This window comes from Panthera uncia, assembly GCF_023721935.1.
Source record: "Panthera uncia isolate 11264 chromosome A1 unlocalized genomic scaffold, Puncia_PCG_1.0 HiC_scaffold_17, whole genome shotgun sequence".
In the NCBI taxonomy this organism is placed as follows: Eukaryota; Metazoa; Chordata; class Mammalia; order Carnivora; family Felidae; genus Panthera; species Panthera uncia.
In genome coordinates this window covers 121,508,507-121,524,187 of record NW_026057577.1, presented here as the reverse complement: position 1 = coordinate 121,524,187, position 15,681 = coordinate 121,508,507, and the positions used below count along the sequence as shown (strand labels likewise).

Here is a 15,681-nt window from a genome sequence, read left to right as displayed (position 1 = left end):
CTGTTAAAAGTGGTTTATGTAGGATTAGACATTTAATTTCTTATCTTTAAGATAATTTCTGTAATCTTCCCCATTTTACCAATAAGAAAACGCAGGTTAAATTTGTCCAGGGGCGCCTGGGTGGCTCAGTCGGTTAAGCATCTGACTTTAGCTCAGGTCACGATCTCACAGCCTGTGAGTTTGAGCCCCGCGTCAGGCTCTGTGCTGACAGCTCAGAGCCTGGAGCCTGCTTCAGATTCTGTGTCTCGCTCTCTCTCTGCCCCTCCCCTGCTCATCCTCTGTCTCTCTCTGTCTCAAAAATAAATAAAAACATTCAAAAAAAGAAAGAAATTTGTCCAAGGTCACACAGCTAGGAAGTGGTCCATCTAGAATTGAAACCCAGAAAGTCTGATTCCAGGGCCAAGCTGTTAATTCTTATGCTACACTGCCAAAGAGGGCTTGACAAATTCTGACTAGTAAAATAAAGAAAAGACTCACAGAAAAGGTTGCCTTGAACTTAGCCTTTGAAACATGAATAGGATTTTTGTTGCCTTGAGATCTAAGGCTAGTGGAAGTATTGTTGGGTGAGCTGGGGAGACCCCGGGCCCTCAGGCCTTGACCCAGCCCATCTGGAGGGAGTCAGGGAAGGTGACTTGTTGGTCTTGACCTAAGAAAGAATTTGAGGACAGACACTCAACACAGTGGATGAGCGACATAAATGGAAAAGTTTATTAAAGTAAAAGATACATTCTTTATATAGGTGATTAGGTGAGAGAGAGAGAGAGAGAGACAGAGAGAGAGAGATGCACCCTGGGGGTTGGGTTTCTATCTTTTATTGATGGTTATTAACTAAGGGGCAGAATATGGCCAGAAGCAGGGCCTTGTGCTTTTTCTCCCTAATTTGGTCAGGGGTTTCCTGTCATGGTACCTGCCATTTTAGGCCTGTCTGGTTTTATCCAGCTCCATCTGGAGTACTGCCAGGATAGGCCTCTGACCTTCCTGATAGTAGGCCATGGCTTCCTTGTTGTTGATCTTTATCCTGTTAAAACTTGACAATCTATTCTAACAGAAGCAACTGAAGACAATTCTACTCAGTCTTCAATGCTGGGAAGTGGCAAAGCCGAGCAAAATGGCACCAGGAAACTACTCCCTAACTCTCCTGGAAGACTGAGCTCTTCTTAGCTACTGTGTTCTAATTGGCTGCAAGATAGGAGTGGTGTAATCTGTAGGCACCCGCACTTATTCCTGACATGGCTAGAAAGAAAGTGGCACTGGCAGAGATCAGTTTAGCAGTGTGGAGGATTGCTTGTAGGTGTAAGAGAATATTAGCCTTAGGGTGTTAGGGTGCTGTTGAGCAATCCTGTCTCACTATGCCAGGATGACAGTAGTGAGTCTGAAACAGTGAAGGTGAGGTCACTCTAGAAAGCACAGAGACAAAAGCTGGGTTGAAAAAGGCAAAGAAAATATCCATTCATCCAAAAAGAAGTCTGAGCTCAATGCCAGGCATTCAGAGATGGACCAATATTGGGACTCATCATGAAGAAAGAGCAAAAATCTTTAAAGAGAGGCCAAGAGGCAAGATTATAGAAAGCAGGATGATGCAAGGATAGAAGCAAGGTTCTTTCTTTCTTATTTAATGTTTATTTATTTCTTTTGAGAGCGAGAGCATGCATGCAAGTGGGGGAGAGGCAGCAGAGAGAGAGAATCCCAAGCAGACTCTGTGCTGTCAGCACAGAGCCCAGGGCGGGGCTTGTTCTCACAAACTAGGAGTTCATGACCCGAGCTGAAATCAAGAGTTGGACACTTAACTGACTGAGCCACCCAGGTGCCCCGCAAGTTTCTTTATGAAAACCAAAATAAACAGATGTGGAGAAGCTGAAATTACAAAGAGGGGCAAAGGGTGTTCCAGAAGGCCATGCACATTATAAAGGTCAGTTAAAGCTCTCCTATATAAAGGTTTATCCAGCTGATACTTCTTGAAAAGAAAGAAACATTACTTCTGGCACTGGGAGTGGAAGAGATAGAATACAACCAATAAATATTTCAGAGTTCAAATTGAAAGGGAGAGGTGGGAGAGTGACTGGAAAAAGAAGGTAAAGAGATAAAACTGTTAAAGAGGCCACTGAGACTTTGTGCAGATAGATAATAAAACCATCTATTATCTATTATTATTACTAATGCCATCTCTCACTAATTGAGAGAAGGACCTAGAAAGAAGAGACTGACTGCAATCTCAGGAGCCGCCCTCAGCCTAATTGTTTAGCTACTAAATTTGGGGGTAATTTGAAATTTAGCCAGTGTCTTCGAGAGATCATTTTCCCTGCCTGTGTCTTAAATGTTAGCTGTGCTCTAGGACCTCATTCCTATGTTCTTTGTTCTCTCATTGTATGCTTCCTGGAGGATCTCAAGCACTCTCAAGCTTTTAATGATCATCTGTATGCTGATGATTCCTAAATTTCTGCCTCCAATTCAGATTGTTCTGTCTCTGCTCACGTTTGTATAATCTACTCTTTGCAAGACAACTTCACCTAGACGTCTCGCAGAAACTCACACTCAAAATTATCAACACTCAAATCATTATCTTGTTCTTGGAATTGACTTTGACTCTTTTTTTGGCAGACTCCCCCTTCCCTGACTTCCCACATCTTTTTTGGTGGCCTATCATCATCCAGTGGCGGGGGGGGGGGGTGTCACTTTTGTCTGTCTGTCTCCATACCTTACATCCATGGTGAGTTTGTTATGTAAGATCAACTGGGAGGAAAATAGATGCCAAAGAACTGGGTCTCCATGGGGCCCAAGAGTAGGTCTGTGGTCTAAACAAGTGTGAGAGCAGAGAGACTGGTCAGTTGCAGTGAGGCAAAGAGTTAAATGTTTGATTTCCTGATGTTCAGATTTTTCAGAGACAGCACTGTTTTGGTGAACACAGGTTAAGGATGTGGATCCAGATGTGAGTAGCTGTCGTAGAATAGATACAGGATGTTAAGAGGCAACAAGAAGTTATTGGCAGCCACAGGATATAAGTCACCCAGGGTTTTGGCAGGATTTGGGCAGGAAAAGATGATTATAATCCAAGTGCATTTTACAATTCTTTGTTGATCTCATAAATCTTACATACTTATGGTGATCCAGTTTAAAGAAAATTGTAATGAAAACCTGAAACCTGATTTACAAATCATGACTTTCAACAACAAAAGTGGAGAGGACCAGAGGAAAACAAGTGAAAAGGAACTGATTCGTGCATGTAACATCACTGCTTTTTCCCCACAACTGCGGGCTTCAGTGGTTCTTAGCCATCACTTCTGACTTACAAAGTAGCCAATAAACCTTGACATGTAATGTGACTGTTAATTACACACTTAATTGTAGCTAAGCCTTTTACTAACTATATTCTTAAGAAAGAATAATACAAATATTTATTGAGTGTTTGCTATGTGCCACTAATTTCCTGAGTGTTTTAGATTCGTTTATCTTTACAAGGTAGGTATCATTATTTCTATTCTAAAGATGAGTAAACTGAGGCATGATGAGGATAAATAATATGCCTGAGATCTCACCACTGCTTAGGGGCAGAATTGGGATTCCAACCTATGCAGTGTGTTCTAGAACCAGAGCCACATTTGAGATAAGAGGCACTGAGAGAGTGTGAAGTCATCAGGGAAAGATGACTTTATTAAGAAATATTCTTCATATCATGATAGGCCAGTAAAGTTCTTTCAAAAAAAATAAAAGACAGTAAGTTATTGTCAATGAATAATAAAATAGGATTTAAACAAATGAATTCATCCAATAAAAATTTGTTGAGCATATTCCATATACATATATTGAGTTGGGTATTAGTATAATAGGATATAAAGAAGTATAAAATGAATTCTTTGCCTTCAGATGGGATATATATATATATATATATATATATATACCACACACACACACACACACACATATACACACACACACACTATATACACAATGGAATATCACTTGGCAATCAAAAAGAATGAATCTTGCCATTTGCAACAATGTGATGGAATTAGAATGTATTATGCTAAGTGAAATAAGCCATTCAGAGAAAGACAAATATATGATTTCACTCATATGTGGAATTTAAGACACAAAACAGATAAACATAGGGGAAGAGAGGCAAAAATAAAATAAAAACAGAGAGGGAGGCAAACCACAAGAGACTCTTCAATACTGAGAACAAACTAAGGGCTGCTAGATGGACGTTGAGTGGGGGGATGGCTAATTGGGTGATGGGCATTAAGGAAGGCACTTGTTGGGATGAGCACTGGGTGTTATATGCTGGTGGTGAATCACTAAATTATTCTCTGAAACCATTATTATACTATATGTTAACTAACTTGAATTTAAGTAAAATAAAACGAAACAAAACAAAATAAAATAAAAATGCATTCTTTGCCTTCAGTTACTGTAATAATATGCATGAAAAAAGAGGTAAAATATTACATTGAATATTAGAAAGTGCAAAAAGAAATTCTAAGAAGTCAAAATAGAGATTTCCACTTAGGTTCTTTTCTGTATGGCAGAAACAAATTTGTCTATTTCCCAAGCCTACAACAGATTAGAGTGGGGGGAGCACCAGCAGTTGTAGCACCAAGAAGGTGATTTGGGGATGTTAGCAAACTCCCAGCCAACTTCATCAGCACTCCTATCAGTTGACACCGACTAAAAATCCAGGTCCACATCCAATGCGTTTGGTTATGGGACGCTACTCCCAGCTCCCCTGGAGGTGTAAGTAATCTATAGGGTAAGAAACACATCTCCTCTGTAAAATCCAAACTACTCTGAGTGCAGAAGCCCCTCTGTTTCCAGGGTTGCAAATAAGAGAAAACACTGTATTTGCTCTCTGAATGTAGCTTCAGGGTCAGTCCCACGCAATGCCCCAGCCCTCACTTGTGTCACTTGCAGCCATTCCTACCTATAGAGGAGCCAAGAGGCTGGTCACAGTGACGACAGGAAAACTGTGACACAGATGAGAAACAAAATTAAGTAAGACAACAAGCCCTTCTTCCATCAGCAATGACAAAGGTCACCTTATCTTTGGTATGTTCTTTTTTTTAAGAAAGTGGAACATTTGTAATACTCTTTAGAAAGATCGTCTTCCCCTCAAAAAATGTGCTTAAAGAGGGTAAATCTGGCATCGACGGGGAAAGATCAATAATCCAACATGTTCCCTGAAATTTGGGGGGAAATCGATTCCATTCTGGACTTACAGGTACAAAAATATAGGGTGATGTGGCTGCATATGAAAAAAAATGCCCTCCAAATAGTTCAGACTTTAAACTCTTTAGTATTTATGGGAAAGCATGATCACTTCAGGTTACAATGGGTAGGTATTGTTTTACAACATTGTCAAAAATAATAGAAATACCAACTGTATTCATTTAAAAGTGTATGTGTTTTTGAAACCATTGTGAGTAACAATAGTAATAAAGGACTCTGTGAAAACTGAATAAAGCAAACTTTATGGGTCATCCCTGAGACCATTTAAGAAAACAAATTGTTGTCGCTTCTGGTTCAGAATAAGCCAATTATTGTTCTTTATTATATCTTGCTTAGATCAAGTCTCTCTAAAGGTGATAAATACTAATCTTTATTTTAAAAAAATTTTAATGTTTATTTATTTTTGACAGAGAGAGAGAGAGAGAGAGAGAGAGAGAGAGAGCATGGGCGGGGGAGGGGCAGAGAGAGAGGGAGACACAGAATCCAGAAGCAGGCTCCAGGCTCTGAGCTGTCAGCACAGAGCCTGACGCCGGGCTCGAACTCACAGACTGCGAGATCATGACCTGAGCCGAAGTTGGATGCTCAACCGACTGAGCCATCCAGGTGCCCCAGATAAATACTAATCTTTTAAATGGACAGGTCCAGTTTGTGATGGTTCTAGAGAATTTAGGTGACTTTTAGGAAGATGATTACGTTTGGGGTGGCATTGTGTAGAGTAAAAGTCATTTTAAGAAATAGCTTTACAGGCGCTAGAGAGGTGTGAGGTTAGTGAAAAGAGCCATTCACATTAGTCAAGCAGGCTTTACCAAGGGGAATATAAAGATGGGTTTTCACTGGTATGCTAGCAAAAAAATGGTCTTGAATAGCATGCAAGCAGTGTACCCAGTACTTAAATCAGCATTAATTTAATTTTTAGTTTTATCAGGATCTTAGATGATTCTCTTTATGGGGTCTAGGTATTTGCCAAAACTCTATTGCTATGTGCACATTACTGAGGATTGGCTGTAGACCACCGTGTGTTTTCAAAAGAGATTGAAGCCACACCCCTTTTTCTTTAAGTCAGTCTTATATTCACATCAAATTCATATTCCACTGGACTTTTCAAATTATTTAGTGTTAAACTTATTGAAGTGGCTTTTCAGCTAAAAGTTGGGCAATGTGGTCGCTTCTGAGACTTACTTCATAGGCCAGAGAAGCCACGTTCCAGGGCCTGCGGTAGTAGACCAAGGTATTTCCATCCCGAACCCGGTCACAGAATCCATTGTAGAACTCATTGTCAAAAGGTGTGTTTAGGGGATCCATCCCTAAGATGTTGATGCTGAGAATGAACAGAGTAGCATTAGGTATGGCGATACCAGGAGCTAATGCAAGGCAGTCCTCTGTAGCTGGGGAAAGAGAGAGCTTTGGCTCAGCCCCCTGCCCCCAACACATGCGTGATATAATCAGGAACAGAAGCAAGAGCCTGCTCACTTCTGCTTTACATCTCTGGCAGGAGGCACACCTTAGGAAGACCTTATAAACTTCCAGGCAACCTCGGCACTGCCGAGACTACAATGAAAGATATGCAGTAAGTAGGGAGCAAGGGACCATCTGGCTCCTAGAGTCTTAACCCCAGTGTTGTAACTCTCAGCTAACTTCCCTTAGTGAACTAAGAGCCAACTCTGTAATACCACCTATTTAAATTATTTGAGAACAGAGCATCTCAGGGGGGCGGTATAACATATGCATGTAATTTTTAATCTACGAATCAACATTGGGGCTCTTTCTCTCCCCGTGCTCTTTAAACTTAAGCTTTTTCCTCCATCTGCCTCACTGCTTGTCAAGAACCTCATTCCCTCCAGGCTTATATCATCTGTATTATATTTTCCAAAGGGAAACACAAAAATTTCAGCATCCTGACAAGGCATTCTCAAAAGTTCTACTTTTTCCTCCCAGCAAAATATTTTTATTTGGAAAGGTTCAATTCAGAAATAGAAACCTTATTTAAATTAAAAGAAGTTAAGTTTGAGTTGTAGGGCTCAAAGCAACGTATGAACAAGAAGCATTCTCTAAGAAGAACACTTCTGTTTATTGGAGGAACAGTCATTGCTATCTAGACTGCCTCTGGAATATGGGGTTCTAGACCAAGGAGGCCAAGACGGAGGTTTGATCTGCACAGTTGTAACTGAGTTTGACACAAAAGCAGAAATTCTTCCATTTTCTAGACCACGACCCAAACTTTTGGGATTCGATCTCTCTCGCTCTCTGCCCCTACCCCACTTGTGTGTGATTTCTCAAAATAAGTAAATAAACTTTAAAACAAAATAATCCAAAGACAAATACACATGTGCCAAATGAGCAGCACAGGTAAGTGCTACACAGGTTCCCGACAGGAAGAAACCCCATTTCAGGCTCATAAATAGAGTTTTAGAAGAAGTAGGATTTGACTTGGGTTTTGAAGGATGGGGATGCTAGGGCAGGAGGAATGGTGTGCATAAAAGCTTGGAGGTGGAAATGTGTATGGCATGACTTCACGTAGAAGTGTCCAGATTTTCTGCTCGTTTACTCTATAAAAGATGATGTCCAACTCAGCCTGCCTGCACAATTTTAGTTTGACATATAAAATTTTTCATCTTGGGGTGCCCAGGTGGCTCAGTCGGTTGAACATCCGACTTCGGCTCAGGTCACGATCTCATGGCTGGTGAGTTCAAGCCCTGCATCAGGCTCTGTGCTGAAAGCTCAGAGCCTGGAGCCTGCTTCATATTCTGTCTCCTTCTCTCTCTCTGCCCTCCCCTGCTCATGCTCTGTCTTTCTCTCTGTCTCTCTCTCTCTCAAAAATAAGCAAAACATAAAAAAAAAACTTAAAAAGTTTTTCATCTTAAATTTAAGTAGTTGCAAAGGGTATAATTTCTCAGCAGGCTACAAATATTTATTTACACCTTAAAATACAATTATTTTGCCTCTTTTTAATAAATCCAATGAAATGCCATAGTATTGGGTGGGTATCAAATCACTGCAATGTTTATATATCTTTAGCAACTAGACAGTTTATGGTATTCTTTTTGATTCCTTTTTTTTTAAAAGACAATTTATTTTTCAGAGAAGTTTTAGGTTCACTACAAAATGAGTGAAAGATACAAAGATTGTTCATATGCACTTACCCCTTTTTATTCTTGAATCCATATTTCTATTCCAATTCCACAGAATTTTCATCTAATATGAGGTTATTTTAGCTTGGAATTTTTTTAAAATTTATATAATTTATTGTCAAATTGGTTTCCATACAACACCCGGTGCTCATCCCAAAAGGTGCCCTCCTCAATGCCCATCACCCACTTTCCCCTCCCCCCACCCATCAACCCTCAGTTTATTCTCAGTATTTAAGAGTCTGTTATGGTTTGCCTCCTTCCCTCTCTGTAACTTTTTTTTCGCCTTCCCCTCCCCCATGGTCTTCTGTTAAGTTTCTCAGGATCCACATATGAGTGAAAACATATGGTATCTGTCTTTCTCTGTATGACTTATTTCACTTAGCACAACACTCTCCAGTTCCGTCCACGTTGCTACAAATGGCCAGATTTCATTCTTTCTCATTGCCAAGTAGTATTCCATTGTGTATATAAACCATATCTTCTTTATCCTTCGTCAGTTGATGAACATTTAGGCTCTTTCCATAATTTGGCTATTGTTGAAAGTGCTGTTATAAATATTGGGGTACAAGTGCCTCTATGCATCAGCACTCTTGTATCCCTTGGGTAAATTCCTAGCAGTGCTATTGCTGGGTCATAGGGTAGATCTATTTTTAATTTTTTGAGGAACCTCCACACTGTTTTCCAGAGCGGCTGCACCAGTTTGCGTTCCCACCAACAGTGCAAGAGGGTTCCCGTTTCTCCACATCCTCGCCAGCATCTATAGTCTCCTGATGTGTTCATTTTGGCCACTCTGACTGGCATGAGGTGGTATCTCAGTGTTGTTTTGATTTGTATTTCCGTGATGAGGAGTGACGTTGAGCATCTTTTCATGTGCCTGTTGGCCATCTGGATGTCTTCTTTAGAAAAGTGTCCATTCATGTGTTCTGCCCGTTTCTTCACTGGATTATTTGTTTTTCAGGTGTGGAGTTTGGTGAGTTCTTTATAGATTTTGGATACTAGCCCTTTGTCTGATATGTCATTTGCAAATACCTTTTCCCATTCCATCGGTTGCCTTTTAGTTTTGTTGATTGTTTCCTTTGCAGTGCAGATATCTTGGAAATTTTAATTGATTACTTTTTTATACTTTTCTGTACTAAAAAGATATTAAGTGAAATTTCTAAAATTTCAAGATACCTTTTGACCATAGGGTCTAAGTAATTAAAAGTTCCTCTGGATTGAGTTGTTATTATTATTATCAGTATATATAAGTATTAAAAATTTTAAAGTAATAAATAAACATAAGTAATTTGGGGGGGGGATGGTGTCTCAGTGAAAGGAATGGGACTTCTTTTTAAATTAATTGATGAGTTCCTGCCCTTGTGGGTGAATCTTACTTATTGCTAGAAAAAGACAAGATTCATGATCAACTGTATTCCTACTTTCTATTTTTATAGATGTGAATGCTGAGAAACTTTACTCATGTACATAAGTAGATAAGAATAGAAGGAATTTTGCCATGGCAATGTCACTTGATTCTTTGATCTTCTGAGATGTACGCCAAAAAAAGGTCACAGACTAGTTTTTCATTAAAAATTATTTTCATAGCCCATTTTCTGAAAATTGATTAGAATATCTTTCAGTGTTGTTGATAAAAAGAGTGAGAGACCAGTTGACTAACAAGGCATTGGAGCCCAACTGAGCAGCAATATTTGGAGACATTTCTCGGTTCTTCCACATGGTAAAATTTAGATGGGTAAGGCGTGTATTCTCCTTTTGGAAAGTGAAAGCTCAGTGATTTTAAAAGGGGAGATGAAAGGGGAGAATGGGTTTGATAACCTGAATGCCACGGAGTTGTTAAGCTTATCAAGTTTATGAACAATATATATGAATGGAATCGAAGATTTCCTGTCAGTCCAATAGAGTAGTTAAGCCACTAATAGTTGAGGAAACTACTATGTTAAAACTTACCTGCCCCTTAGAAAGTCTTTTTTGCACCCCATGGTACGCATACCCCACTTTGTAGGTTTTGTTTTACAGAACAGCAAATTGACTAGTTGGCTGCATCCATCTGGAAAGTTACAATGAAGCTGATCCACAGTCTAAAGCACAACTAAGGAAGAAATGTTTCAAAACTTGACTTGGTTCCACTACTACAGAGACGGCCAGTCTAGTCTAGAATGAGCCAACTTTTTTTTCAGCCAAGAAACATGAAAACTTCTCATGGATGGAATGTCATCGCCTGGGAAATTAAAAAAAGCATGTATATTTTGTCAGCACCTAGAGGTGCCTGTTTTCACGCCAGCATCTAGAACCATAGGCAGTTCCAATTTACCAGGTAAACAGAAAACAAAGATCCTTCCACAGAAGTGGTGTTATGCTTAGAGCACATTAAAAAAAAAAAAAAAAAAAAAAAGTAATTCATTGCATGCTGTACATCATTTACAGATGGTTTGGATTTATATTTTTTCAATGAATGCAAGATGAGCTCGGGATTTCCCTAAACACTTCTGGAGAATCTCAGATGCCTACAAGGCAAGAGGCGGAAACATTTGTGATACAAGGGAATTCTCTTGGCATTAAGAATTTAAGTGGGAGTCCTTCAAATGAAAAACACATATAAGTTAAGGACTGTAGGTAATGACTTGTGACTTTCATGTGTAAAAGAATCTGGCTGTGTATGACTGCTGATAAGTCTCAGTGAGAGTTTCCAGAGTGGACTGTGTAGAAGCAGTTTACAAGCATGTTGCTCTGACTAGGGTGTTTACTCCTATTACCTCTATTCGATATATCCCATTAGGCCCTTAGAAGAATAATGGAGATGCATCGTAAATAAATATGTAACATTAATGGGATTGAAGAATATCTCAAATCTAATAAAGCATGTCATTTTGGAAACTCTTCCTAAATATTAATTACTGATTTATACTATTCTTCAATATTCTTAATTCAAAAATGTGGGTAATAAATAGCAACCTAAGGAGTTTCATTTTCTAAGGTTAGTTTTACTTTGAAGATAAAGTGTTGATTCATGGGCTTTGCAGTGATGGTGATGTGGGTGGTGATGAGCATGTGAACAGAAAGCCAAGGTGATGGTGAAACAAATCTAGTTTTATAAAAGTCAGAGAAATGTGGGTTTCAGTTCCACTAGAGACTAAAGAGTTCTGCTAGAATCTAAAGAGACTAAACTGGTTTTATTTGCTTCACTCAGTTTTTATCTGTAAAATGAAAATAATAACTCCTCTGACAGCCTCACAGGATTATTATGGAAAGCTATAGAGAAACAACGTAGAAAAAGGTGCTGAGAAGTTCAAAGTATTATGCAAATGAAAGCTGTTGGAGAGTAATAGGCTTTATGAAGCCTAAATTAGTTATAGGTAATTGTTCATGGTAGTAGGGAATTTAATTAAAAAATGCTGGTGGACTTATTCTATGGGGACCAACCTCATTTTCCACCTCTGCAGCCAACCTTCTCCTGTAGCTGGGGCCCCACCCTCTTTCTTGGTCTCGAACAGTCAGCCCTCTGACGTTCCCTTCAATCAGCCCTTACGGTGGTAAAGCATACGGTGGTGATGTATTTAGGGAGTCCTAGCCAGCTCTCTGGAATGCCTCATCATATAACTTCCTACAAATGCTTTATATGAAATTTTTCTTTTCTCTGAGCAAAGAAAACCAATAGATTATGAATGATTGTTTTTCAGCTAAGTGGGCTACAATTTCTGTATCCTTTTATAAGACAGGGTATAAATTTGCCTTGTGTGAAAATACATAACATATGCAATGCCCACCTTCAAGCCCATCTGTTTAGATTAGAGAGAAAACTGTTTCCTGGATCTACAACAACACAAAACAAAGTGATAATGGACTTTCACCAGGGGCTCACAGTATCTCCTTGAAGAAAACAGCAAGAAGAGTCAGAACTCGAGCATACAGTTATCTGGTTATAAGGTTGCAGACAACCCCCATACCATTTACTAACAATTGTTAAAATAACCTCCTGAGTCTGGAGACAAAAACTATTGGATTCAAGACTCCTACCTTTAGGCTAAAGGCCAAAGACACTTAGTATTAGTGGGCAATACGTGAATGCTGCTAGGACAAGATTTCATAAAGTGAATAGAGGATGTGTGAAATGTTTTATCTGGCGCCTGACTCTTGGTCTCCTGGACTTTTTTCCTTACTGTGATTCAACAAGCACAAGTTCCATCTGGTTTAGAGAGAGAAGACATTTCCGCTTGTAGCCAAATCGATGCGGGGGTCTTACCTTAGGAACTGCCCCCTGCCTTGGTATAAGGTCTCAGTCTGAGCACCAATGACATTGTGGGTCTTGTGCACTGCAGGATGGTTAGCATCATCCAAGGCCTCTACCCACTGAATATCAGCAGTGCTCCCTCACCCCCTGGGTCCTCCATCCCATACCCCACTGTTGTGACCCGCAAAATAGTTTCCAGACATTGCTAAATGTCCTCTGGGAAAAAAAATCGCCTCTGGTTGAGAACCAATACCTTAGTTCCTCCTCTTGCTTTTACCATCACCCACATCTTCTTCTTTCCTCTCCCTATCCCCATTTCCAGGACTCGAGTCCTGAACCTGAGTTTCCAGGTACCCAGTCTCAATCTTACCTGATGCCAATTGACAGTATTTTAGAAGCACTTATTTTCATTAATCAATCAATTAATTAATTCCTCTATATATCTACCCACCAGTATTTAATGAGTGCCTATGATGAACCAGGCACTGGGATTACGAGGTTGATAAGACACATTGCACTACAGGGCAACGAAACAGAGCCATGTGCCATCTCTGTCAATACACCGCTGGATGTGGGAACAGCTGTCTCTGTTGAGTACAATTTGCCAACAAATCCACCGCAAGTACCTTCACTGAAGAAAGCTCGGAACCACAATTGGAAAGTATGCTGTAGACATTCCTGGGGTGTCCTCTATTTGGAACAGGATAGCACCTGGGGCTTATGTCATTTTTCTAATTCCTAGGGCACAGATCTCTGGGTAATGGTCCTTATTCTGCAGAACTCTGAGTTCTAAACTGTCCAAGACTTCTCACCTGAGCTTAGCTGCCCAGAGCTCCTATGTAGAACATGGATGGAACTTCATCTTGTAATGAGAACCAGAGTCTCAACACCATTGCCATCAGGCATCAGAACTGATTATTCTTCCCTATTCCTCCTGGGTCAACTCTACAAGGCAGGAAACTCCTGAGAACTTACAACCAGGTGTAGATCCGGGACAAGTTCCAGTGGAAGGCAGCCTTGCTGACAATTCAAATATTTGAACTGAATTGCCAGACCAACCACAGGTGATTTCAATTTCAAGTGTTAACATATCACTTTAACATTGCTATGGCCTTCCAGAGGTTCATAAATGAGGTGCTTCATCTCCTGTTGGACTCAAATAATCACCTATCATCCTGATTCTATGGACCCCCTACTAAGGCTGGACAGCGTGTCCAAATTATCTGGAGATACTGATTCAGCACTTTACCTTCTTTCAAGCTCAAGCATAATTCAAACAGAAAGCAGACCCATGAGCTACTCTCTAACTCAGACCCTCCGTCACCCCAGCACAGCAGGGGAGATAGAGGTCACCTTCATCCTCAAGGAGAAACATTTAAGCCAAGTACAGACCCATAGCCTGCTGTCCGGGCCAGTTCGGATTCTTCCACTACTCTGTCACGGCAGGGAGGACGGGGATCACTTTCACAATCATCCTCATCTGAAAAGTCCCCGCAGTCATTGTCACCATTACACAGAAGTCGCCTCTTTATGCATCTGCCTGCAATCAAAATCAAGAAAGACACTGTGGCAAGATTTCATTCTTTCTCATTGCCAAGTAGTATTCCATTGTATATATAAACCACATCTTCTTTATCCATTCATCAGTCGATGGACATTTGGGCTCTTTCTATAATTTGGCTATTGTTGATAGTGCTAAATCTTGCCATTTGCAACAACGTGGATGGAAATGGAAGGTATTATGCTAAGTGAAATAAGTCAGCTAGAGAAAGACAGATATCATACGTTTTCACTCATATGTGGAAACTTAACAGAGGATGATAGGGGAGGGGAAGGGGAAAATAGTTTCAAACAGAGAGGGAGGCAAACCATAAGAGACTCTTAAATCCAGAGAACAAACTGAGGGTTGAAGGGGGGAGGGAGGGGAAAATGGGTAATGGGCACTGAGGAGGGCACTTGTCAGGATGAGCACTGGGTGTTGTATGTAAGCAATGAATCATGGGAATCTACTCCCGAAGCCAAGATCACACTGTATAAACTGTATGTTACCTAACTTGACAATAAATTATATTTAAAAAAGAAAAAAAAAGATACTGTGTGTCTAATGCCAAATTTCCTCTCTTCCTGAAGTTATCAAGTGTACTTTAATGACAGAGGGGAGGGAATGTGCATACATTTGAATTCTTTGTATAACATTTATAGGTGGCCCTTTTACTCGTACCTTTCACACTTGCAACCATAAGCGTGTCAAAGCAGACGTGTTTTTTTTCTGCTCATGGGTGCACACGGAAGCCCACAATGAGCAAGGAGGATGCAAGGATTACCTGTGCCACATTTAAACTCATTCCCACAGTCTTCCTCCATGTCTGTGCAGGGCTCAGTAGGCTCACACAGTCGTCTGTCTCCCACAGCATCCACGCACTTTTGCCCCTTAAATTGTCCAAAGGCCTCAATGTTCCTTGAACGAAACTGCACAAAACCAGCTGGAAACATTAGAATTTCTAACGCCAAAAAGGAATAACGTCTAAAACTGCATCCACAGCACTGTAGCCTTCTACTCCCAGGTGAGTCAATGGTTTTACGATGGAAGCCCTAAAAGCAGTCACTAATGCTTGTGACAGTGACATCTGGCATTCTAGGGTCGGCAGTCTCTCCTGCAGAATCTGGTTCCTCGTGACGCTCATTTAGTACTATCCACCACATTCAGATTTCCGAGCAGGATGAGACTCTTCCCTTTAGATATCCATCTTTTCATCTCAGTTTGGAATTCAGCTGGGGGGCTCCCTCCCTCCAGTCCTTTTCCTGGAGATACCGGCAACCCAGTTTCCATTTGGGGACATCAGCCGAGGGAATGACAATGAATACTTACCATTTGTTTGAGGCAAGGGTCACATACTGACCATTCGCTCCAGGAACTCATTCTGCAGTCTATCGGAAGTGGTGTCTCATTCTCTTGTCCGGTCTCTGGGGTAAAACTAAGACAACAGAATGCGTCAACTTCGTGGCATGACATGTGCCTGTTTCCAAGAAGCCTTCACAAGCCAGTGTAATTTCTTTACTACTTTTTGCCTTGTAAAATCAAAGGACGTATCCATTTACCATATC

At 40.4% G+C, this 15,681-nt stretch overlaps 1 protein-coding gene across 2 annotated transcripts in view; it reads right to left on the bottom strand.

The window, feature by feature from the left end:
• C9 (complement C9) overlaps positions 1-15,681 on the bottom strand; it is a 53,583-nt gene that overhangs the window by 23,811 nt on the left and 14,091 nt on the right. For both annotated transcript variants that reach the window (XM_049648757.1, XM_049648758.1), the window contains exons 2-5: positions 15,446-15,551; positions 14,901-15,045; positions 13,969-14,116; positions 6,400-6,538 (exon numbers count right to left, since the gene is read on the bottom strand). In XM_049648757.1, the coding sequence (XP_049504714.1) occupies positions 6,400-6,538; positions 13,969-14,116; positions 14,901-15,045; positions 15,446-15,551 (538 nt within the window). The remainder of the gene's footprint in view (positions 1-6,399; positions 6,539-13,968; positions 14,117-14,900; positions 15,046-15,445; positions 15,552-15,681) is intronic.